The following is a 27250-nucleotide window of genomic DNA, read 5'->3' as shown; positions in this document are numbered from 1 at the left end:
ATAAAGTCCTGGGTGGTGGCTCTTGACTGCAATTTCAACTCTTTGGGGGGCCAAGGCAGGAGGATCACTCAAGGCCAGGAGTTGAAGATCTGCCTGGGCAATGCAGCAAGACCTTGTCTCTACCAAAAAACAAACAAACAAAAAAATAGCTGGGCATGGTGGAGCACACCTGTAGTCCAAGCTACCCAAGAGGCTGAGGTGGGAGGATAGCTTGAGCCCAAGAGTTAGAGGTTGCAGTGAGCTATAGTGATGCCATTACACACCAGTCTGGGTGACAGAGCAAGACCCTGTCAGAAAACAAAACCAAAACCTAAAGAACTTATTAAAGCTACAAAGTTAAATGTTGTTTGGTGACGTGTCTCAACATGCAGTTGTTGTTTAAAAGGATTTGCTTCCTGGCACTATCTTGGTGAAATGATAACGCAAAGTTTATTTGATCAATTTGTGCAATGTAGACCATGTCATTCGGAACTGAGAAACATATTCTAAATCTTAAGGACCTGGAGGGGAAAGGGCAAATAGAAGGTGCCATTTGAATAGTCACTATGTGTTAGACACTTTCAAGCTTTCTTACATGCATTCAAATTTAATCCTGATCACACCAGTCTTGTAGATCAGGATATAAGCTTGGGGGAGGAAGTTGTTCACAGTCAGTAGGTTTCTAAGTGGTGGGGAGAGTGCTCTGACCACAAAGTTCCTCCTCTTTTCACTTTAGGATGCTACCTACATGTTGAAAGTGTGAATTTATTCTTACAGCTACACTTCATTTCCTTAGAAAGCTAAGATGAGGGAAAGGTGCATAGAATGACTAAGCCAAGCAAACAGGCGTCTGGAATAACTCTAAACCAAAGCTGGAAGGGGTCACATTTTTCTAAAAAGACACTTAGCTGTAAATGTAACATACTGTGCACATAAAGAAGGGTTGAAAATGAAAACCTATTTGTGCTGGAGGCAGGGAAAGGGGAAGAATACAATAGAAAGAAACAGGATTTGCAGTCAGAAAAACTGGGTACAAATGTCAGCTCTGCAGCTCGCTAAGACGTGTAACTTTAAGGAAGATTTTAACCTTCCTGAGCCTAAATTTTCCTCATAGCTTACCATATCATGTAACGAGAACAAGAAAGAGATAAAGGATGTTTTAAGCCATAAAAATGTTATAAAATGTGATTTTTATTTAATAGTTCATTTCTCTCTATATTAGCAAACCTATATATAAGCCATTAAAGATGTTCAAATCGGCAGAGTAATTCTTTTAGCCTTTTCTGCATGCTGTGGGGTGGGCAGAGATGTCTTTTTTTCTTTCGAATTCTGTTCCAATTTCATTGGAAGGGAAAGTGTTAGAAAGAGATCCTGGGTGAAACTATTATCCCATTCTCTGTCTCTTCTTTAAAAATTTCTGATTTTCTTCTCCTAGTCTGTTTTTAAAAAGCTCAGGTAGATCACAATAGGTTTCCTCCAGGTAACCAAACTCTTTTCCTATTTCCCTGGTGGATAAACTTTTGAAGTGTACTTAAAATTCAAAATCAGTAGCTACACAGAGAAGTCCACTAATTGCAGTACCAGGAGGTCAACAGGAGCTTCAAGATATCTGCAGAAGAGGGCATGGCCACCCAACTCAACGACAACCTTAAAGGTTAGGAATATTGCAGCTTCCTGTAGCAACAAGAGAGTTTTGTCTTTCATAAAGTGAAAGTATTTGTATTTCCTGCCAAATTAATCTTTTGGAGGATTAGTTCCCATATATTTACTTTATTAAATCAGTTTCAAAGAGGACAAGCCAGACATTGAGCACAAAGTGATTCATATAAACTCAGCTACACTTTCCACTCCTTCCAGCATCTTGAGTCTCTTGGTTTTCAGACCTGCCTTATTTAATTCCAAATCATGAACATCAAGTTCTTTTGTCATTCATGGTTAGGACAGAAAAGAAATCTAATGATTGGGAAGACTCAGGTTTGCTTGTTTCCAGAGCCAGCCTGGGGTTGAACATTAAGAGATAACATGGTGTTGACCAAGAAGGGAGAATTGTAGTAATTATCCAGATATTCAATCTGGCTGTATGTGAGTCTGAGTCTTCATTCTTTCCAAAGCACCTCACCTCCTTCACACATGTGCTTCTGCTTCAATTACTAGATCCCAGGCAAACAATTTTAACCAAAATTACTACGATCGCTGCTTATAGTGTTCAATTTGGGTACAAAGCCACAGCAGAAACTGAGAATAATGTCTCAGCCTTTAAGTTTGAGACGTTATTCTTAGTTATTATTCTCAGGCATTATTCTGCATGGCTGGTTGGCTGATTGACTCTAGAGCAAGTGAAAGAGTGTGATGGCTTTCAGAGAGTATCTGTTGGGAATTTTTGTCTCTCTGGGTATTTGTATGTGCATGAAAATGAAAGTTGTTGCAAATGTGAAGATTTCAAGCATTTTTCAAAAATTTATTAATATAAATAGGAAAAACTAGCTCAGTCAAAAGCTACAATTTAAATCTCCTGAACATCCAGAATGTCTGGAAATGATCCTGGTGGAGCAATAACTAGGTAATAGGAATTGCATACATAGATGGAGGTGGATGTTGGTGGGAAGTCTTGGGTTACCCCCTAACTCTAAAGGAGGCCACTGTACACTCCAAAGGATTGCTGACCTTTGCTCCATATACTTCAGAAGCTCTTAACCTAATTGTAATAAAGAGCAAAATGCTTGAAATACATGAAAGGTACCATGCAAATATCTATTTGTTAAAATATGGCTTTTGTCTAGGTTAATTGCAGTAAGAAAAGTAATACCCTCATTTCTATGACTCAGTCTTAGAATACGAGAATTTTCTCATGTAAAGGCTCCTCCCTGAGCAGTTAGTTAGACATGAGTTTGATTTCTTTTATTGACAGAATAAGGGGAATAAACCCAACTTGGCCTTCTCCTCTTCTAAAATTGTGAATCCATAAATTGTGGGCCTGATGGAAAGTCAATTAACTGGCGCTATAGGGAAGAGAAGCGTGGCCGTGTCTCAACTGGCTGCCTTTTAGGCCACTATGGGCCATTGGACTATTTGAACCATAAAAGCATTTTTCTTTGCTTTTCATGATTGAATGGCACATTGACATTTTCATTAGTCTGAGGGAGTTTCTTACTGTCACTACAAAACATAGCAACAGCCAGGATCCAGGCAGTCATGCCCTAAAATAGTCTCTCTCTATTATTGTGTATGGAGGAAAAAGGAAACACCATACTATCTGGTTGTGTGGCCTCTTCGACAAGGAAGAAAGTGATAAACAGCACTGACAGGGAGAAGATGATTCCAGAACAGGCGGTTTGGCAAAAGCAATGGACAGACAAGATGATCATGGGGTTCATGAAACACAATCCTAAATTAGCACAACTATGGGAATGAGACAAAAGGTGCTGGTCTAACAGACTGAAGCTGTAGTCTGCTGAGCAACACTCCCAGGTCTCCACAGAGTAGCATTTTTATTGCAGTATGTCTTTCATGGAAAATGGACAAACTTTAAATAAATCACAATTACTTATTGCTTAGTATTTTGAATAATAAATTCTTTAGTTTATCAGTACCTCACGGCCTTCAATGTGCATTCTTCAATAGTTTCAATTACATATACATTCTTTCTCCTGAACAATAAATTATTCTTAAAAAAAAGAAAAAGGGAAAGATACATAATTTTAAAGCAAAGAAAAACAAAAGAACATATATTTTTGACATTTATCTTAAACTTATATGAAAACAACTCTATATGTTAGATGCTTAAATATAAATAATAAAGGACATTATGTTATTTACAATGTTACATAGTAAGTTGAGAGAGTAAAAGCTGACATTAACTCATAAAGACAGTAAATGATATAAGAAAACATCCAAGTAATGTACAATATGTATTTACAAAAGAATATATAATAGAACTTGTAATATGTGGCCATTTCCTTCTGCCTACATTTCTCTTCAGTGTTTCACAGGTCTTTGCAGATAGAAATCTCTGGCTGGTGGAATGCAGCCAGTATTATTAATACAAGATAAGACCAGGCCTTCCTTATTTTCATCAATGTGAGCCATGCGCCCTTTAACCCCAGGCTATAAAAAGGAGTAGTTACTGAGCAAGTTACCCTGGATAAACTCTACCTATATCAAGAGAGTCACACTGAAACAAGAGATAGCAGGTTTGGGTCACATTCACCTACACAGAGGACCATTTTGTAGAAACTAGAATGCTGTCCAGGCACTCCTGGGGGCAAAAGTCATACTAGGCAGGAAGGGAAAGTAAGAAAGTGAATCTTAGGTGAGACAAAGAGTTTTGCATGTATTATGCTCCACTGCATACACCTCAGTGGAATATAATTTTAGACCCAGGAAACAAAGTTGCTGTCAAAATCCTGGGCAATTTCTACTGCCTTAAAACCCAAGATAGCTTTCCATATGCTGGGAACATAGGTTCACGCTGCGATTGCCACTGCACTGCCTGAATTTATTAACAGAAGTGGACGAGAGTGATGTGACAAGCATCACAGAGATATCCCTGTGAACACAAATATAGTGGCCATGGCAGGTGGCCCTGACCAGTTGCCCTTTCTTATCAAGGGTTCAAAGGATGTTCCAATTATAATATAACATGCCACCTCTGTGAGTGATCAGAATCAAGCTAAAAATAAAACTTCCTCGTCTTCAGTTTTCACATATATTTGCAATTGGAAAATGTATAGCAATTCTTATAGTAAGAAAAATGTTGCTCATGGTTCTCAACAGAAGGTTCTATTTATTCTCAAAATTATTACATAATGGGACATCTGAGTACCCCAATGCCCAAAGAATTTGAAATTTGAATTTTTAGGGTTTTAAATTTATGGTAGGAATTTCTTTATTGAAATAGCTAAGGATGAGTCAAGGCCTTCAAAGGCAATGTTAAAATAATTAAGAGAACTTCACTGGACAGACTGTCTTCTTCCCCATGCTGTGAGCTTACTCATTTATGCAGAATTGAAAAATCAGTACAAATCGACAGAGGCTCCTCAGTGTAGGTTAAAAAGCAAATGAGGATACCACCGAGCACAGAGAAAGTGGCATGTGAACAGTGATGGAAAATCTGAGATACCAAATACTAACAGTAAGTTCAAGAACCTGCAGAGAGCCATCCATCTCTGTGGATTGCAGAAGCATGTGGGAGTGTAACATGACTCATGCCCAGGCTGCATTTTTCTTCTAAGATCTACTTGCAAGTCATTTCTTCTTTTTAATTTTTAACATCAAGATTTGAAGAAATACATTCAGTTCACTTGCAAATAATAAGCAATGACTCTTACTGACTTAATGAACCTCCCCCTGCTAATAACCTGTTTCCCATTTGTTTCATGGCACCTAGGAGGTTACGTGAAACCTAAGCTCCAGCCCTGATTTCACAGATATCAGGCAGGCCATGAAATGGGTTCTGTGTTTCAAATAACTTTTTTCTTTCATTTTCCTGAATTAGCAGTTATTTCAAATGTTAATGCCTTCCTTCGATTTACCATCACAAGAGAACATGCAATGTTTAGACCAATCTTAGTGCTACTTTATGACAGTAAAGTAGAAATTAAAGGAGGTGGGGGAAATGGGTGGTGGAGCCTGTAAATGGAGAGGTCAGGACACAGGTGGGGGTCACTTCTGCAAGTAAAGGTGCAATCTTTCCAACAGGATCGGCATTTCCTGATGAATCATGACTTTTGGAAAGTTCTAATTAATCACAAATCACATACACATCGGCCATTCCTGATAAAAATATTCATGCATAGTTATGACCTGATCAAGGCAACATGGAAAAATAAGATAAAAATAAGGGGTAGAAAGGGGTGGTCATCCACACTTAAAAATTTCAACCAAGTCATCAAGCTTCTCTCCACCTATATGGTCACTCCTTCTGAACACTCTATGATGGAAATATTTTCCTATGATGACAAGTCCCTGCTATGTATAGCAGGCACATTTGACTCTAGAAGTTCTTCAGCCAAAATGCTGCATGTGCTGTCTGGCCTGGACTTTTTGTGCCGCAATATGCCTCCTTCTGAGCCGAAAAGACACAACCAATCACTAGCTCAAAATCAGTGAAATATACAAGTCAGAAATGATTGCACCTTTTTATCAGCTGTGGTTTGATCTTCAACTAGAGAAGCCGCTGGATCATTTCCCCAGAGAGAAAGTGACACTGAGTCCTCCTGTAAGGTGTTAGGTTTACCCTGACAGCGAGCCAGAACCCATTTGTCTAAGCTATCCCTAAAAGTGTTGCTTTTTGTCAAGAAAAATAAATCCAAATAAAGTAAATGAAAGCTCCTTTTAGTAAGAGCAAGCTGTCTTCTGATTAATAATATAGTTTTTTAAAATCACAGTATTACTTTCTTCCTAATATTTAACATTACTTAATGCGGTTTCTTGCTGTATTTAATAGTAGCATGCTGTTGGATCTACTATTATCTCAGAGCCCAATGAGCAAACCTTTGGCTGGCAGAGTAGACACAACTCATTTCATATTCTGAAAGCAAAGAAAACTTCATACACAAGAGAGGCGTATCAGATGGATGTGCCATTACAAGACATACTGATCAAGTGCTACTACAAGCAAACAGAGGGACAGTTACAAGTCTTGCAAATCATACATCCAGTCAACATCATAATGCAATGCACAAGAAGCCAGCAAAAACTGAATCTATGAGAGGGTTTGCCGAAATACTGTGGAAAAGCAATCACTGTAACTGTACAAAACTTGCTCTCGACATAACATAACATAAAGGCACCATTGATATCTTTCTCGTTTTGAAATACTGTAAAAAATTGCTACATATGGCACATAACACATTTTTACATACGTATATTTAATTTATAAAAGTTTTTTTCCTGTTTTCTATTTGCAGAACTGCTAAAATAAAATAAATTGTTTAATTTAAGGTGGAATACTTTATTATATAAAATAAAGTTTTACAGGTGAATCTATGTGTTTATTTAGGTTTTATACAGCAATAGGGTCTTGGTTAGCAATTACACTAGACAGCCTGGCCTGGATTTCTTCCTGTGTCGAGAAGCGGCCTGCTGGGTTAGTCCTGCTGTCAGCCAGGCGGAAGGCAGGTGTTGCCTCAAGACTGGCTGCCAGGGGGTTCTGTATGCCCAGGAAAGGTGTGTCTTCACCTACTCTTTCATCTTCTGTTTCACTCTCTGAGTTACTGCTCTGGGAGCTTGTGTTGCTGTCCACTTCCAATCTGCTAGCAATGTGGCCATTGGGCTTGGTTCTTTTGGCCCGCCGGCTATTGGCGAGTTTCTTAACAGGCTCTTGGACTGGCTCGTACTCCTGGGTCGTTTCATACTCCTCATCCTCCACTATCCTCAAGGGGCTAGGGGGGAGGCTGTTACTGTCATGCACGGGGTTGTGGTGGAAGGAGCTGAACTGCTGAGGGTGATGGTCAAACTTCTTCTCCCGCAGCCTCGGTGGTGTCACAAGAAGTAGAGGTCTCTCTTCTTCCACGAAGGGGCTGACCGCCATGGAAGGCATGGACACCGTCATGCTGGACACGGGTGGAGACATTTCCGAAGGGGGTGATTTGGGGGAGCTTGGCGTGTGGAAATCTACAGGTGACATACGAGCCGGGGTGGTCATGGCTGACACATACCTGTGTGAGCACAGAATACCCTGCATAAGTGTGGTGGAATAAGAGGTACATAGCAGGGAAGGTAAGGGGACAGAGTCATGATATTACATCATCAGAGAACAGAGAATTTCTATTCATTGTAGACTGCCCAATTATTTATGCTAGGAAATTCCACACCCTTGGAATTGAAAATTATGTAGCCAAGAGTTTCCTCACAGAAGTGCATGCAAAGATCAGCTAAATTGCCTAGCTCATCAAAGCCTTTGGGATTTCCAATCTCATCACAATTATAAATAAAGGCATATGAGCCAAGACAAGAAGGCATTAGGTCCTAGAAACCTCTCAGCTTATATAAGGACCAAGGCTCAGGGATTCGGAAGGGAAAGAAGTATTACTTAAATACTATACCTTCCTAAAGGCCAAGGGGTCTTAGAGAATGAAGCCCAAATGGGGAATGGAAGAAGATCTAAGATGAGTTGCTGATAGCTGGATCTGCATGCATTTGGATCTGTGTGCCTTGTTTCTCCTTAGCTCAGCTATAAGGTTATGTCTTATAAAAAAAAAAAGAGCATAGTAACTTAGATTGATTCCTGACAACAGTGTCATACATTTGTGTGCTTTTCATTTTTTCCATGAAATGCAACTAGTTAACATTCAAGTTGGAACTATCCATCCCAGTGTTCAACACAGTCAAAGGTAAGCCTGACAGAACCTAATCTTGGCTTCACAGTTACCCCGATGGAGGCTATGTCCAGTCTTTGGTCTATCTCTCTTCCAAACTCACAGCTATATCAGTATTTGGTTAATGTCTATCAGGATGCCCCAAGGATTGGCTGTACCAGGTTACCTTCTGTCATGTTATATCTGATACTGCTGAGTGATTCTTGCCATCAGGGCACCGAGCACACTGGTTTCACCATACCATACTTTCTTCCCCCAGTATAAGAAGGCCTAACTTTTGGCACTGAGGAAGACATAGCTTATTCAGAGTCACATTTCTCAGCTTTTGATAAAATGTTACCAATGCACAGCATTAAATGACTCTTTTCTTCACACTGGCATTCACAGAGTTTAATTTGGCATGACCTGAGATGACACTGAATGCCATCATCTGAACTCTCGCTAACAGGAACAGAAAACCTATGAACCTCCCTGCTTTTCCATGATTCGCAGTAATACAGATGTGAGAGTTAGCTGTCTCTAAACTGGGAACGTGCCTGAGAAACTGAAATATACAGGCTTTGAGTCTTCAGACTTTTGGTTTTGAGGGTACTTAAATTAAGCTCCCAGGAATGCTAATTCAAATTCAACCACCGTATAAAAGTGATTCATCTTTTCTCTCCATAATCTCTAGGTTTAGGAACATTTTGTAGTCCTAGATACTGTCTGGAAGCCCAGCACAGCAGGGAAATGTAAACATTTAAGGATAAATATCACTTGTAGTGATGAAGAAAGATTTCATCTCTAACTTCCTTTTCATGTTTCAAAAAAAGATTGGAATGGAATTGATATAATTCTTTAATACATAAATATGGATTTAAGACCAAAGTTTTAAAACCATTTAAACCCTGCCTACTTTTCCATTGATTGGTTGCAGGGAAACATCTGATTTCATAAATTTCATAATGTTCTAAGATATCATTTTGGGGGAAAGGCCCTTGAAGAAGTAAGCAACAGGCCTGTAAGCCCAGAATGTGTCATTTTTTATTGTAAGTACTTCCCAGTCCATGAGTGAAAAGAGTCCATCAAAGTCATCTTAGTCTATGTGTGTAACTGCCACATAAATATGGATTTGACATTAATGTAAACCTTTTAGTTAATGGTCAAAGATTAGACTGAGATGACAATCAAATAAAGGAAAAATAAATAAAATACAATTCAGCGGACCTGCAAACAAACAGGTAATAGCTTACCTCTGATTTCATAAATTCCATAACGTTCTAAAATATCATTTTGGGGAAAAGGCCCTTGAAGAAGTAATCAACAGGCCTGCAAGCCCAGAATGTGTTATTTTTTACTGGAAGTACTTCCCATCCCACGAGTGGAAAGACTCTATCAATGTCATCTCCGCCTGTGCAACTACCATGTAAGTAGGGATTTGACATTATGTAAACCTTGTAGTAAATGGTCAAAGATTAGACTGAGATGACAATAAAATAAAGTAAAACTCAGTGGACTTGCAAACAAATAGGAACAGGTAATAGCTTACTGATGGGCTAGAAATGCTGGTCATCTTCCAGCTCAGGTGAAAATGGAGAAAGAGAATCTATGAATTCAATGATTACTATTTAATGTCTCTTTTGTTTACTTTCCTCCATTCTTTATTTTACCTTTGCTGTAACTCCCCCAACCCAACCCAATCTCCCCAAAGGAAAGCCAAAACATTTTGGAATAAAGGGCCATCTCGAAGGCAGTATCTGCTTTGAAAACCACCTGTGAAGACTGCCAGACGCAGCATCCAAGAGATTTATTTATTCATCCTTCTTGGAATTTCATAAAAGGGATACTATAGGGTGGAAGGCAAGCAGTTGCCCCACTCCATGACATTCAGCAATGACATAGCCCTTGATTTGACTTAATTGAGGCTGGAAGGTAAGACAGGGTTAGCAGATAAGAACACAAGGCCAGCTCGACCACCGAATCAAAGTTTGGATAACTGGCAAATTGGAATTATAGAAGGGTCCTTATCAAGCATTGATGCCATCTCTCTAATGTTACAACTGAGGACACTGAGACCTCGAGTGGGTCTGAGCCCACGGCCAGAGCTGGAAACTCCGTATGCTGCACCTTCTGCATCAAAGCATCCCAGCTCTTTAAGAGTCTGTTGCCTGTCAGTCACTGGGACGACGAGAGAAGCTCAGAAGAAATAAGTTCCATCAAACAAAGAGATGACTTCATCAACTAGGAGCACTCCTAGAACAGGTAACTGCTGCCCCTTATTCTGATTAGAGTAGATTTCCTGAGGTGAGACCGCAGGTGCTCACGGGGATTCTCTGACTGAGTTTCTCCTCTGCAGTAGCTTTGCCCTTCGGTTTTACCTTTCACTATGAGGAGAGTCTCGGTAGGAATCAGGGGTTTCTCTGGCATGCCTGAGGAAGCTGTTACATTCACGAGGGCCTCCTATGCCATTAAGACGTCCTCTTGGGCCCCCAGTTGGGCTGCTGTGCCTACTATTTTCTACGGATGACATCATGATTACAGAGTGGCTTTCCGAAAGGATGCTTTCAGTGTGTCCGTTGCTCCAGCTGCAGAGGAAATGAGAGAGGCAATGAGATAGTTCATTCAAAAATTATATGCGAAAATGGAAATGAAAGGAATAGATTCTGACAAATGTTTCAAACTACTGATGCATCAGGAGATCACTGCAACATCATTTGTTTCCAAACAGAATCGCCACAAACATAATTTGCTATAGAGAGGATCTTGATTCAGTTTGGCTTTGTAAGGATACAGTATAGTCACTTGTTCACTCATTCAATAAATAATTATCGAATACCACTCCATACAGTATAATTATAGTCTCTCTGTTCTTGGAGTGGTTTAAAGAAACACTTTGTTGTATGAGCTACATTTGGAGGTCTAGCATTGCTCTTGGTAGAGTGAGTGCATTCGGATGGCGATCACCAAGGCATTCGAGAATTTAGGGTTCTGCTATTTAACTGATTCTCATGTGCATTTCCCAGGGCAATCCAATTGTTGAAAGAAGTTGACTTCTAAGTATTATGCAGAGCCAAAGACAGACTTGTCACAGGGTCGCAGTAGCAGGGCATGAGTAAAGACAATCTCAGGTACGAGAAACAAAGGCCCTGTGGAGAAGGCATAATTATCTCTTTTTGGTAATGAAAAAATTGAGGTTCAAATTTATGCAGGAATTTAGGGCAAAGCCAGCTGATTTTCAAAATCTGTTGCTGCCAAAGACCACCCATTTCATGGCCCCTTTTCTCAGGCTGTAGTATCAAAAGGCAATGTGCAACAATTCATTCCGAGAGAAGTGCCATGGAATGTTCAGATTCTCATACCTGTGGCTAGGAGTCTGGGTGACAGTAGTGGAGTGATGGGCTGTGGAAGTATAGTGACTGGTGGAAAAGGATGTCTCTGCTTCCCTCTCAACAATCTGCTCACTAGAGATGACGTTTTTAGATACGTATTGCTGAATAAACAAAAAGACACAACTTGAAGATTCATATCAATCAAAGTACTAATATTGTCATGTAAATAAAAATACGAACACTGTAAAACACACAAATCTAGGCTTGTACACATGCTTTGTAATAAATTCCATTTCCCCAATGGCCAGATGGAAAAGCCTGTCCTGGACTACTGTGGCTTTTACATTAGAGGAATAGTTAATTAAAAACTCTATGGATATGCATCCAAAGTAGGGCTCACCATCCCAACTACATTTTATCAGCAAAAGGCCTATTTCTTCTAATTTATTTTGAATTAAATAACATGACTAGAATTCCATACAAACATTCATCCAATATTCATTTGTTTCATGGTTATTGCAAGTCGAAGATAGCTAAATGCTAGTTGACTGAAACAGAAGCAGAGAGATGGCTTGTATAATTTCAAATTTCAAAGCTCTAGAAAAAATAATTTTAAACCTCTATATTTTGGACTTACCTTTCTCTTTCCATTTCCTAGTGCCCACGTTGCCCTACTAATGTCATTGAAATGTTTAACTTATTATCAGTGGTAGGGCTAGTAAGACTACTGATAAATTTCAGGGACTTTACAATTGTCAAGTCACACATCTTGACAAAGCACATAATATATGGGGGACATTTCTATTTAGTGCAGGTCGATTCTATTATCTTTTCTTTCTTTCTTTTTTGTTTTTTGAGATGGAATCTTGCTCTTTTGCCCAGGCTGGAGAGTGCTGGTGCAATCTTGGCTCATTGCAGATTCTGCCTCCTGGGTTCAAGCAATTCTCCTGCCTTAGCCTCTGGAGTAGCTGGGGTTATAGGCACATGCCACTATACTCAGCCAACTTTTGTATTTTTAGCAGAGATGAGGTTTCATCATGTTGGCCAGGCTGGTCTTAAATTCCTGACCTCAGTTGATTTTCTTACTTCTGCCTCCCAAAGTGCTGGGATTACAGGTATGAGCCACCACACCTAGCCAGATGCTACTTTATTTTCATCAGCAAACCACAGTAGTTTTTCCTGTTTCTATTAGGGAGGGAGACCTATTTTGAAGTTGTTTTAAATGCTGTTAGTATTTATACCAAATTGAGTTAAATAATAAGAAAACCAGTAGAAAAGAATACTCTTTTATGAAATAAGGCGCTTTATAGTCTGATGGTCTGTGGGCTCTAAATATATTCATGAGGATCCAAAAAAATACAACTTGAATTATGCTTGCAACTATAGCTGGTTCTCACAGTGGAAAGGCTATTCCATGTGGATCTTCCTGGGAAGTACAGCTAACCTGATTTAAGGAAAGGATTCCCAGTGACCTACTTCTAGTCCCTGCACCATTTCACTATTGCCTCTTGGGAGGCAATGTAAGCTCAGTGAATCTAATGAAAATAATACTTAACAATTATTGAACACTCACGAAATGCCACTAGGCTAAGTGCTTTATGCAAATTACCTTACTTAAAACTCAAGAACAGTCTCTGAAGTGGGCATTGTTTTTAAGTCTGTTTTTATAATGAAGAAATAAGGTTGAGAAAGGTTAAAGCCCAAAGATGCACCACATGAGCAGTAAATGTAATCCAGGCAGTATGGTGACATGTATGGGGACAGATTACAGTTCCTTTTGTAGTGAATATAGTTGTCAAATGTGCAGAACATTGTGATAAGTACTGTTAGAGGGTGGAAAAGCAACAGAGTATGTTGACCTATAAGCACCTTGCTCCAACAAAGACTCGAAGGTCTTTGCTACAAGACTTGCTGATAGGTTAGTAACCACCAACTCTGTAGTTGGGTCTGCGATATATCTGTTCCACTCAAAATATACTTTTTTTCTATAGGATAGAAAATGGTACTTCAATCGAATCTTCAAGCTTTTTGTATTATGTAAAAACCATACATCATAGCAGTAATTTGTAAACAGAAGGATTATGCTGGAATAGAAGGAGAGCAATAGTCCAAAAGCCAGGAGATAGTGCAGCTCTGACCCTTATCTGTAAAAAAGAGAGATTTGAAAGACAGTATCTTCAAACTCTCCAGAATCTAAGATTCTATGATCTAGTTGTATTAAAAAAAAAAAAGAAAACTGAATGCTGAGTGTTTGGTACAGTATAAACAAAATATTTTAATGATTATGGATGCATTTTATCTGGAGGGCTTGATGTCACTTAGAAAGGGCCAGTGAAGAAGCTGGCATGACACGCTTCTCCTTTTGCTACTGAGAAGCTTGTTTGATAAGTAACTTGACCTTTCCACACCCTAAAGGAAATCAGAATCCTTTGGAAATCATAATCAGTAAGTCATCAGGCACTGTGACGTGCCCCTAAGAAAATAACTCTAAAACTCTTTGCTCGGTTATCTGTACTAATCAATTACAAACTGGAGTAGCCTGTATTTCTAAGAGATAGATAATTCTTTTTGATTATTGTACTATTAATTTTGTTTTCTCCCCTTCTCTCTCCACATAAGCCCCAGCTACAGCCTCCTTGCAGAACAAGCTCAACACTATTATTCCAACCCCTTAATGAACACTTTATAAGAGGAAATGTGCTGATTTTACAGTAACCAAATCCACTTTAAAAAATGTTCCCATTATTTTCTCCTGGCAAAAACTTGGATTCCTGGAAGCCGTGGTGATTAATGGGAGCAGCTAAAAGCTTAAGAGCTTTTGAAAATAAACTTCAAGGTGTCTGAACAGAGGAGAGAGGCTCAGTTTTTTCCACTGGCCAGAATCAACGTACATTCACCAGCTGGACGTTCTCGGGGGGTGGGTTGGGATGGTGAGGTCCATTGGCAATGTTCATCATGTTGTTTCGTTCAGACCGAAGGCTCTGCCGAAGACGGTCATGAAGCTTTTTTCGCTGTTTCCTGGACATAAAAAAGGGAGCATTTACTTTTTTGGATTATGTACATTTCATAGTGGAGCCAAATCTTTATTCTACCAACACCTATGAGTAATTCAAGGCAATAGATTGGTGATGAGGAAGAGGGAAGGGAGTGTGTCCACTCTATCCCAGAATATCCCAGTGAAATCACACATCCTTACTAAATAGATTTTAAAAGCCATATGGGATTCTTATGGAAATTTAGTGATTTTACTGAGAGACAAAAAAAAAAAAAAAAGAGGATACACAAATAAGTTGATAATTGACTAAAATCCCAATGTTCCTAATCAATCCATCTTTGCCTAAGTCTTACAAATGAACACTTATTTCTTAGATAATATTGGCGCTGGGCTGGGCATGGTGGCTCATGCCTGTAAGCCTAGCACTTTGGGAGGCAGAGGCAGAAGAATCACTTGATTCCAAGAGTTTGAGACTAGCCTGCGCAACATGGAGAAACCCAGTCTCTACAAAAATTACAAAAATTAGCTGGGCTGGTGGAATGCACCTGTGGTTCCAGCTACTCGGGAGGCTGATGCATGAGCATCACTTGAACCTGGGAGGTGGAGGTGGAGTTGAGACTGTGTCACTGCATTCTAGCCTGGGTGACAGAGCCTGAATATATCTAAAAAAAAATTGTGCTATAGAATTTATAAGACTGACTTCATTTATAGTTTTTCCTGGGGTCTCTTAAGGAAACGAACTGAGTTTTGAATATACACAGTTAGCATGTTTGTGATGTATCCCATGTATGTGAGTGAGAATGTAGACATATTGTGCCAATGGATTTTGGCACAACTGTAACCTGATCCTACTCTGGTAACGCTTTTTGTGTTATTACGCGGTGAATACTGAGATGGAATCTGATGAGACTCACCAGGTCGATTCCATGAAGGTTTATCTCTATAACTTAATTCTGGCAATACACCACATCATGGGATATTGAGAAAGTACAATCCATGCTCTGGATTTTGTGGTAAAAGCATATTATTTTTCTTCCTTAACACAACATTCAGATTATGAAAATATTCCCATGGATGATTTGGCAAGGGAATATTCAGAAGCAGTGTTCTTTCAAAAAACCTTGTTAATTTAACATTATATGAGACTTGAAATGTAAGTTATATGTAGGAGAGAAAAGTGAAGAGAACTCATGTCACATAGTAATTGAATTTGTTAACATGGGCCCAACTTAAAGGCCAAATATAGGGAACCCAAATCTATTCTAATGTTTTCTCTTTTATTTTTTCAAAGAAAGTTTTGCTTGATTTTCCTCCCCTGAGATTCATTTTGTACACCTTACACTGTGAGAGCATTTATACTGGCAACCTAATTAGATAGAATTGAAAAGTAATCACTATAGTTCAGAAAACTGCATTTCAAACACCATGAAGGGTTTCCTTTATCAGGTAAATTTTAGTGTAAATTGGGCTTGTTCTCAGTAGTCCTTTGAACTAAAGGTACTACTGTACCCCTAATGCCTTCAGTCTCTAATGCATAAAAGTTTTTCTTGGTGCAAATTAGTTTCTTTAGGGGAGAAATTGAATATACTAAGCCCTAAAATGAACTTTTGGTTCCTTCCCTCTCCTTTTAGAACAAGGCACCTTCACTCCACCTCACCCATACACATGCCTTCCCCACAAGCCTGTCCCTCCAGCCCTTTATTCACTCACTCAGGGACTGTGGACATTTATCAGAAATCTTTAAAACACTTTCATATGAATAGGCAAAAAGCTTTCTAGTTCTATATTTAGGAGATATCCTCAAAATGGATTATTTAGAGGAAGTCATCTTCCCCCACCCACTTTTTTCTTTATCCCCAAGACTAAGCTGTGGAGCTCAGATTCTGCAAAGCACTGGCCATCGAAGTTGTCTCTGCATTCAGGAGAGAGAAAGGCATGGAGGAGGAAGGTTTACTTGGTTTTGCAGTAGGCCACCACACACATGATGCCGACCACAAGGAGGGCGATGCAGATGCCGGTTATGGTCAGCACTCTCTTCTGGTAGAGCTCCTCCGCCTCTGGAAAGGGATGAGAGCAGATGTCATGACAGGCCATTTCCACTTGCCAGGACTGACTACAGATGAACAGTGGGCATGCTGCATGACATTGTCCATGTTCACAAGAACATTAAATACATGACAATTCTTCATGTTGACACACATAGCTAAGGTACAACATGCTCTGCACTTATGCTTTGAACATCAATATCAAAGCCCACTGGGGCCATTTACTATACAAATATTGTACTACAATTATCTCTAATTATAAGCTATAAATATATGTAGTTGATAGTAAATTGGAAATCATAAACATTAATTATAAAATAACTATTGGTTAAAATGCTGTAGTTTTTATTTTATTTTTGTAAAGTCTCTTGCAAAATAAAATATAAAAAGCTCTTGCAAAGACAACAGGAGTCAACACCAATTAAAGGAGCTGGGATTGGCATCACTGGGGCCCTCCTTCCTTGTTCCTCCCTTCTTTATCCCCCAGCCCCTGGCCTTTTTGTATTTCCCAGCTACTTTATATCATCACTTTATATCCAGTGGTCTTTACAAAGAGTCATTCTAACTTAAATGTATTAAATTCAAAGACATTTGCAAAATGAACTTGGCTTGTAGTTAACTAGTAAATTGAGTCAGGCTCTCTGCGATTTAACAGTAAAATGTGAACAAAGAAGCAATACAATATGAAGTAGCAGGCCACTGTATCAAAGAAAATCCCAAATGGACAGTCAGGGGCCCAAATGGAGACTTGTCCTTTGGAAGCCAACTCTAATTACTCCACCAATTGTACTGAGGAACAAGTTTATTTGTCCAAAGAGGTCGCCAGTACAAATGATGTGTGGTTTGGAATAGAGAGCGCAGTCCTACGTTGGCCAACTTGGCACATGAGCTAATGTAGGTTATACTCAGGAAGTGTGATGCTTAGAACTTTGAACTGAAGGTGTTACTGCACCCCAAATGCAATCATTCACTAATTCATGGAAGTTTTTCTATTTGCTAAATTAGTTTCTTTGGGGGATAAGTTGATTATACTAAGGTAGGTCAGGTTCTTAACAAGATTTGCTGATTTAATAGGGACCCTGATCCCTTAGGACCTGAGCTTTCAGGGAGTCTAATTACATTTATTGGAAAATCTTCACACATTCACTCAGAAAGAGAACTCAACTGGTATGAAATAAGCAGTGTAAGCTATTTACTTGCCGTTATGATCAATAAATTGGTCAAGAACTGGGAAATACTGTACAAACAGAGCTGACTTATCTGGATATCAACAAGGGACCCTTGAGGCATATTTCTGTATTGTATCAGTGGTGGCAAAGTATACCCGTTTCTCTTTTGAGAGAGAGCAGCTTGCAGGAAGTTTTCTTGAAATGAAAAAGTGAATTTTAATTTCTAGGATACAGTGGACCTTATCATGAAACAAAACATTTCCTACAAGCCGAGTCCATGATAATCAAATTCCAGTGAACAGGTCAAGAACGTTGTCAAATCAAATTAATATAGCACTGATTGATTATTAACAGGAGGAGGAGAAGAGAAATCAGTAGGTAAAGGACTAGAATGCTGCATAGATTACACAAAAACAAATCAAAAGGGCTGGAGGTGGGTAGGAAAAACAAACTGAGAGGACAGACAGACTGACAGAATGACAGAGAGACCAAGGAAGGGAAAACAAGGTTAAAAGTTAAGGAGCCATCTGAAGTCCCTGGCACAGCATGCCTGATACTAAGGGAGGAAAAATAAATAAATAAAAGAAAACCAGAGAGAGGCAATGCTTGGGTGGGAAGAAAAGGTGGATGCAAAGTTGGAAGGGTCATTCCATACAGCATAACTCCTAATCTAAGCTAGCAATCATGTGGAAGCCACAGTTAGAAAGCGAAGCGGCTGGTGCATTGCGATGAAATAATGCACCAGGAGATATTGAGTTGGTGTCACGAATTTTTTTGTGTGTGCAGCAAAAGTCAGATGAGGACATGGAATGTGAGTGCTTACATGTTAATTGCATGTATCTGCTGCCTCCCCTCCCCTATAGCCACAGAACAGGGAATTAATTTCTGTGAGGTGTTATCTGGTTCCTGCTGCTGCTGTAGCCTCCCTTCTTGATATCCTGATCAGGTTTTAGAATACATGTCTAAGAAGCAGAGCTGTCACCTCATTGTTCCCTCACCCTGGGACCCAGGATGCAGAGCACAACTCCTTGGCTGTGATGAGTTGGTGAAAAAATAGGAGTGTAGCTATTATTGCCAAGAGATGAAGGCCCTGACTGACTGTCCTCTTTTCTTTACCCTATTGTTTTCTTCTTTGAAGATGGCAAGGCTGTGGCCATTCTTTTCTACTGACATTTTAACATCCTATCTTTAGAAAGAAGCTGAGAAAATGCTTCTGCAAACTTAAAAAATGGAGATATGGACAAGGGCTAAAAGAAAAAAGGCATCATGCATACTCTCAGGGATTCTTTGGACAAATTGTCTTTTGGTTGCTGTTAATTACAGAAGAATAGATTGAGCTGCGTTTGGAAGCATATGGTGTGATGATGATGATGGGTGCATTCTCTCTACGCTGTGTAGGCAGACACATGTTTTCCAGTAAAATGATCATTTCATGGAAATAAAGAGGTAGCTCAGTCAAGGCCAAAGGGTAATGTAACAGCACTAAAATGAGCTGATTCAGGCCAATGCCCATAGAATACAGATGTGGGATTAAATCCTGTGTTCACATCAGCATTGGCCAGATACACTACAACTCTCACCTACGTTTCTATTTGAATTTTTCACAGTTTTGCTCAATCGGGTGATCCTACACTATGAATGTGGTCAAGGAAAAATACTTGGTGAAAAATAATATAAACGATGGATTCTTTAACCTCTTTTTTTACCATATTAATTATTTTCTTATGTGTCAAGTCAATTGGAGAAGAGCAAATTAAAGACAGACAGGGCTAAAAGCAAGAGTCCCTTACTCCAATTGGTGGGTCTGTCTCTCAATGAGCAGAAACGCCCCAGAGTCTTCATGGTTTGGCTGGACTAACCTGTTACCAGATCATGGACATATTTCAGTCTGATCTGGCCTGGCCAAGACACAGAGCCCTTACCTTTCTCTGTTGTACTTGACCATTAAGGTCTGATTTTCCTGAAGGAGGTGATGAACTGGTTTAGTACACTGGCCAACCTGGAATTATGAACCTCTGGAAACTGTACCTTTGAGAAGTGTAGGGTTAGCAGCACCGTGTGTCCTTCCTAACCCATAGAAGATCTTACTGAGGGGGAAGTTATATATCTGAACTATCCTTCACTTCATTGTTGGGGAAAGAAACAATAAATTCTATAGTCAGACCCTCCAGCTATAAAATGAGAAATATGCTGTTAAGGATAGAAGGGTATGGGTAATGGCAGAATTTTTTCCCTCCCTGCAGGGTAGGCCAATGATCTGTTTCAGAAGTGGGACAATTTTTTTCCCTGAGGGAAGAAACAATAGATAGCTCTCCTCAGTAGACAACATGCTCCTTATAACAGAGGTGCTCGCTCCCCCTTGTGTTTCTCCCTCTTGGGAGACATTCTGTGATGCACAAAGGCCCATTCACATGCATTTGGGGGCTTCTCAACAAATTGATAGTTTACTCCTGAATTTTTTTTTTAAGGAAGAAATGGGCAATCCACTGGGCAATCCCTGTAGCTTAGAGCTTGTAACTGCCTCATTTCCCACAAAATGTGGAAACTACATTATGTGCAGACTGCCATGTAATCATCCAAAAGGCGGCAGCAGCTGTAGCATGCCCCTGCTGCATGATGTCCCTGAAGCCAGCTGGATGGGGACCAGATATTCTGTGAATCAGGACATTGTGTTGCTGACCCAACCAAGATCCAGGACTGCATGCAGCAGTGAGAAAGACAGGCTGGCCTGCCCCTGTGGAGTCACTGGGAAGGTTGCACAGCTCCTTGCTCCCCAGAGACTGGTCTTCAATCCCAACTATGAGGGATGAAGGCCTTTGGAAGGAGTGTGTCCAAATTTTGCATATTCATATATTTTTCTTTTACATTCACAGTGTGAAATTTTCTATTTGATTACTTGTCTGGATAATCTTCATGACTCAAATTTAATTCCATTACCACTGGAATCTCCACCTGAAATAGCACAAGCCTGCTTTCTTTCTGTCTTCTATTTCCTTCTTATAAGATAATGAAGTTGACTAGGGTGGTGCTTGAGTATCTCCAGAAAATCTGAGTAATTCAAGTCTGTGCATTTAATATGGTGGTGTAATTTTAAGAACTTTCTATATACATTACATTGTCTATATTAAATAGATAAGTTTTACATTGCATGCCAAAATCCTACTAGGCTAAGAAGCCGTGTGTTTTTGAAGCAGATGGACTTAAAACATCTTTTATTCTCATGACGCTGGGTAGATTCCCCCTGCATCCTTTATGTACTACTACATAAAAGATAGGACTTATGTGCTACTACATAAAGGATAGGACTACTATCCAGCTTTTAAATAACAGCATAGCCAGATCCAATCAGTGGGTTAAGCAGCATGGGATATATGTGAATTTGCAGCAGTTTTACACTCTAAGTGAAGTATGCTTGGGAATATAAACCCTGCTGCACTCAGTAACATTTCAGTAATCTAATCATAGATTGAACGCAGAGAAATCATTGTTATAGCTGTATGATCCCTTCTAAAGAAAAAGGAAATTAGTTAGGAACTGAAAGGTAAGAGTAGGAAGGGAAAAGATTTCAGCTCATAGGCTCTAAATTCTGCAGGCTAAAAGGAATGATGATTGGTCCATACCCATAAATTCAATCCCAAGATGCTCTGCCAATGCAGAAAGTTGACAAAAAAAAAGAAAGAAAGGGACAAAGTTTCAGAAAAGAGCATTACACTGCACTCCAAAACACATTACACATGACTATTATGGCTCTCTGTGCGTGCACATTGAACCAGACAAATGGTGAGTGGTTAAGAAGCAGTGCTCAGGTATGCCTCTGTGAGTGCACATAGGGAACGTCTCTTTTTACGAGGTGTGCAAAATACCAGCACACTATACCTTTATTAACCCTTAAAAGACCTTACTGAGGGAGAAGTTATGTCGCTGAACTACCCCCTTTACTATTTCCTTGTTTGGGAATAGAAAGATTATTTTTAAAATCAGAAAAGACATTTGATACTATTGAATTCTTTTTTTAAAAGGCAGAAGCAAAGTTCCAAGGAGGTGAAATTCTTTTTTAACACCCATTGGCAGAGGCAGGAGCAGAAGCCAAGAGGATGGTAATTTGGTCTGAAAAATGTTATTAGGTTGGACTTGGATTTTTTCATTGTTTGTGGGTAGTTGGTCTCGAATACTTCTTGCTCGTTGGTTATGTATTTATTTTCTTAGCTGTATCTGTTTTACTTCTCCTAATCATCCACTTTCCTCATCACTTGTCTGTTTCATTCACAGAAAGTAACAAACACTTCTGCCTCAAAACCCCAAACAGTGGCTTAGGACACTGCAGACTCCTAGTTTTTCTCATATAAGTTCTGTGTGGCATTGGACAATTTGATGACTCACTTTTTAAAACTGTAAAAAAAGAAAAAATTAAGTGGGAAAGATTCAATTCCCAGGTCTTTCATCTTAACTTCTTATTCCTTTAAATAACAGAGAGCCAGCTAGATCACCTCTCCAGAATGCTGGACTCCCATGCACACAGCCACTCTGAGGACCTGCAGGGCTGCCCAGAGAAGGGGACTCAAAGGAATGAGCCAACAGTAAGCAATCCTGGCAGCTGGGACTCCAGAGACTCCAGGATTTCAAGAACAGCAGAACCTGCAGAGACTCCAATGAGGAAGTGGGGGGAAATGAGGCCAAAATAAAAAATCTCCAGGGATGACACTTTTCATGATAATCAAATTTCATGATGTGGAAGGCTCTAGGACTTCCCTTCTCTCTCTCTCTCTCTCTCTCTCTCTCTCTCTCTCTCTCTCTCTCTCTCTTTCTCTCTCTCTCTCTCTCTGTGAATGTGCACGCACACATGCATGTATGTGTGGTCGGGAAGTAGGTAGAAAAGAGAGACAGCATATTAACTGAGATCTATATTTTCTTTCTTTGATCACTGCCTCTAGAGGTATGAGGGCTATCCAATGATATGGCAAGGAATCTCTTAATTTTGAAAAACTACACTGGAGGGGTGTTTCTCTTAAGAAAACTTGCATTTGGGCATGATAAAAGTACCTCATGTAGAGAGGGATAAAGCAGGAGATGAGTGTGCTGGAATCATCTTGGTTTCGGGTCCTGCTTCTGCTGTGGACCTGTTTAGTGCCTTTGGACATGGTAATTTTTCATTAACAAAATATTTTTTAAACAAACACATGCCTCATTGGGCGTCCCCGGGGGAGTAAAGGAGACACGAAATAGGTTGACTAACAGCAAAAGGGGTTAAGAACTTAGGTAGCAGACACATCAAGAGATGTACCTTGGGCCACTTACTGTATTCTCATTTACTCTTGGCCAATTTCATAGCCAGAAAAACTCTGTAAGCTCTGGGGATACTTGGAAACTTAAAAATTTGCTGCCCTTTAGGAAATGAAGTTTCCTAGATTTTTTAAGTGTGTGTATGTGTGTGTGCTCACACACACACACACACAACCATGTCAAAAAGTACACTGCATAACAAGGATAATAGGAAGCATTATATATAATAGTTTCCTCTGCCTTGGGTCCAGTATACAGAAGCAAATAACCTAAATTTTTCATAAATTAAAATCTAGGGGATGTAGGTAGGGTTAATTTGGCTGCACAATGTTCACAGCAAAATAATTTACTCAAATCCAAATCAATTTCTCTTCCCTCTAACACTCAATTGATCAAAAATTGGTCATTTTTCTCCCATTTCCTTTCTTCATCCAAACTTTGGAACATCAACGTGGAAACATTCATTTTCCAGGGAAGTTGATAATAAATTTCCTTACTCATTTCCATGAAGATGGGACCCAGCTTTTCTTTCTAGAAACCCCTCCCTCTCTTGCCTTTTCCTCCTACCAGTCAGTAATAATTTAAGGGTTAAAATCAAGCGATGTCTACAGAAATTCTTTCCAGAGAGTCAGGATTCCATGCCTACGTGAACACTGCTCGTGATCTATGTTAGTTGCATAGAAAGCTTGGTTAAGTCTTCAATAAAATTAGTAGCATGCCCATGCATACATTTTACTGCATTTACAGTTTTATAGGTAAGTCTGTCAGCCTAACTATAATTTCATTTCACAGGAAGTCATTCATATCAGGCAGCTCCAATTTCAAATAATTCAATGGGAAATTGGTACTTAAAACTGGAATCTCTTCTGGCCATAAGCCCTAGCAAGGAAACAAGCAGAGGAAACATGCATCAGTCATTCTAGACCCAGAGCAAACACTGCTCTAATTTATTTTTACTATTGGTAGTTACATTTCTTTCATTGTGAGTCAAAAAAAAAAAAAAAAGCAGAATACACAACCACTTTTCATTTTATGAAGAGGTTATTACTTTCTATCTGTTCTACTTAATCTAATGTTGGCCTGAGCTCATTAAGAATCACATGCTTCCTATTGAACTTCTGCTTACCCACTACATTTTTCAAATTAAATTAATAATTCAAAAACACAAAGTTTACTGTCAACAATCTAGTTTCCTTTTCTGCATGTGATTTCCTGCTGTGCTCTGAGCAATATAAAAAATTAATTTAAATCTAAAAGTCTTCAGAAACTATTAAATGTTGACTCCCTAATCCTTTGTCTTAGGATTTTATAATTGCTGGAGGAAAACTGATTAACCCGTAGGTTAATTTAAATTTTCAATTGCATTAAGGAAAAGAACAATAGGAAAACTTTCTTTTGCAAAAATTATATATCCATACAATTGTGGTTTCTGTTAAAATCTGAAGACATTTAGGATTTTATTCTTTAACAACTTGGCCCTGTTTATGCAAATCATCTCAAAGACTTAAAATCTTAAAGTCTTGACTTTCTGTACCACTGAGATTTCTAAAGGAGTTCTGTCAGCGCTAATTCTAAACAGGACCAATTTAGTGTCTGTCTTTTAATTTTAGACTTACCTTAATAAAATGGAGATAGTTTTTTTTTCACATATGCCAATCCGCAGTGTCACTGGGCCCTTTGAAATGTTAACAGGAGACTTTCTCCTTAGTTCCAACTTCCATGTGCACATAAGCACACTCACAAAACACACACACAGTGAAATCTCACTAACACTCGGTTGGAATTTATGGCAATTTTGTCACAGGTGAAATGTTCCTTTATTCTACTGTTAGAAGATACACATTTGATAAATAAGAATAATTTCAACAGGTTTTTAAAACATTAAGAAATCCATGCAAATGATGGATGCACTAGTAACCTGTGACTCAAAACTAGTTTTAAGGATATCTGCTAAATTTACTCAGTGTGAAAATGTTCCTAAAAGTTGCAAAATTAGAATCTTTTAGAATATTCTAAATTTGAGCTATTCTCTAATTAGGTCCTATTATACGTTAGTTTATAAATGATATAACGTGCTCTGTACTGCCCTTAACTAACTATTGAAAGCGTGAGTGTTTTTTTCTTTTGTCTTCCATGAAGTCTATACATTGATTATGGAGTGCCTGTATACACATGCAAATGTGCACGCACACACACACACACACACACACCCCACATCACATATTGATGAACACAGTTTTCTCAACTAGGAATTCTGTGTCAAGTTAGGTCAAATTTGAGGCTGACTAACTTTGACAATATTTTCCTAGAAAGTACTATAAATATAATGTTTTATTTCAAGGCAAATGGTTGCTTTATAAAATATACATTTGTTCCTTTCTTTTATATTTGAATTCAGTTTTTATAAATCAAGAAATGCCCTATTGGACTTTCTGACCAGAGTCGTCGTATCCAATCTGAATAATGTAAATTTTATGCTAATAAACTCAAAAAAATTATCTATTCTTTAGAATGTTACTCTTCAACTGAAAATGCAGTTTGATAAGTTTTGAATGTTTCTCTTTGAAGCTGGGGACTGTCTTTTCCCAGTTTGTGTTCAAAATTTATGTTTTCCAGACTAAGACTACAAACAATTAAATTTTAAAACAGTCACTATGGTGACATTCTCTCTCCTTTTTCTGGCTTTCATTGCTACTTGAACATAAAGTTCTTAGAGCAGCACAAATTTATTTTTCTGCCTTCTATGTAGGGGTTTGCAGAGATAAAAATTGAAAATTTAAGACACAGAGGTTAGAACATTAACACTGAGTAAGACAACACTGGAAAGCAATTTCTGATTGGAAGCTCTTGCTTTTCCAGACATGAGGCATCTCTGCTGCACAGCCATTACATATATTGTTCATAAATGTGCAATCAATCTTCATTAAATCAGGTTAAATATGAATGCTGCTTTCCTGGATGTCGTCCAAAAATGGCATTGAAAGCATACTAAAGAATTTATTTAAAATCACACTCTGAACTTCACAAATACATAGTGGCTATTTTAAACTGATATCTTCTGAAAAAGAAAACGGTCTAAAAGAGAAGTTGAAAATATTTTATCTGATTACTACTGTCTGATCTAACTGCATAATTAATTATGCTGGGAAATAGCCTCATTTTTAATGGTTTTGTTTATATAGCGCCTGAACATTGCCTTCAAGGCGCAATAAAACTCTAACACCAAAAATTTAAGTGCAACTTAAGTAATCAGAATTTTCATTAAAATCTAAAGTATGATTTTATTGTAATTATCCACTCACGCGGATTTGTTGAATCTATGTCATTTGAATATAAATACACATTTCTAAGAGAAATGGCTTTAAGGAATTAAGTAACATTCAATTTTCCTCTTTTATTTTTATTTTCTTTTCTATGTTTCTTTAAAAAGATAGCTAAATCAAGCTATTTGTTTTAGCTGTGGATACAAAAATTCTGCCTACTAAATGCATATTATTTAAATGTTTGTGAATAAAGTGAAGAGTGTTTGGAAACTTTGCAATGCCAATTTTCTAATTTTCCACAACAGAAAATGGCCTAGGAAGTTGTCCTTGATATGTAGGAGGTAGTATTTACCTCCCTAAATAAATGATTGCATATTATGGGTCTAATCTCACCATAATACATTACAGAATTTATTCTGGAAACTTTTGTGACAATTAACAAGAATTACAGAAGCTTATTCTCTGCATGCATCAGAACAAGGGTACATTTGATTCTTTTAGGACCCCTAAATAACCAACTTGTATCACTGTTTCTTATGTTAGGTGAATTTAAACTGCAGTAAGCTATGTGACATATTTTTCAGGGTGAGCAATTGACAGTCTAAATCAGTGGTTGACAAATCCAGCCCACTGTCTGCTTTTGTAAATGAAGATTTAATGCAACCAATTTATGCACATCAGTTTTACGCATTGTTTACAGCGGTTTTCTTGCTACAATAGTGGGTTTGAATTGCTGTGACAGTGATGGTGTCACCACAAATCCTAAAATATTTTCTCCCTAAACTTTTACAGAAAAAAATTGCCATTCTTTCATCTACATGGATAACTATATAACATCCATTTCAAATGCAATGTTTTGAAAGCTCCAGAATCAGAACTTACGAACTCAGTTC

General features: G+C 38.6%; 1 protein-coding gene across 19 annotated transcripts in view; it reads right to left on the bottom strand.

The window, feature by feature from the left end:
- Nucleotides 1-3450: 3450 nt before the first annotated feature.
- Nucleotides 3451-27250, bottom strand: part of NRG1 (neuregulin 1) — a 1138183-nt gene continuing 1114383 nt past the window's right edge. For 7 of the 19 annotated variants that reach the window (XM_078347465.1, XM_078347466.1, XM_003734591.6 and 4 more), the window contains 5 exons: nt 16555-16657; nt 14497-14623; nt 11636-11766; nt 10655-10861; nt 3451-7637 (listed from right to left, as the gene is read on the bottom strand). In XM_078347465.1, the coding sequence (XP_078203591.1) occupies nt 6983-7637; nt 10655-10861; nt 11636-11766; nt 14497-14623; nt 16555-16657 (1223 nt within the window). In that variant the 3' untranslated portion in view covers nt 3451-6982. Of the gene's footprint in view, nt 7638-8024; nt 8167-10654; nt 10862-11635; nt 11767-14496; nt 14624-16554; nt 16658-21434; nt 21459-27250 lie in introns of all 19 variants that reach the window. The other 12 variants (XM_078347469.1, XM_078347470.1, XM_008979291.5 and 9 more) reach the window with 3 other exon arrangements.

The sequence above is a fragment of the Callithrix jacchus genome, chromosome 13 (assembly GCF_049354715.1).
Source record: "Callithrix jacchus isolate 240 chromosome 13, calJac240_pri, whole genome shotgun sequence".
NCBI classification, from domain to species: domain Eukaryota; kingdom Metazoa; phylum Chordata; class Mammalia; order Primates; family Cebidae; genus Callithrix; species Callithrix jacchus.
Note: the sequence above shows the minus strand (reverse complement) of the source record. Positions and strands in the feature narration are given on the sequence as shown.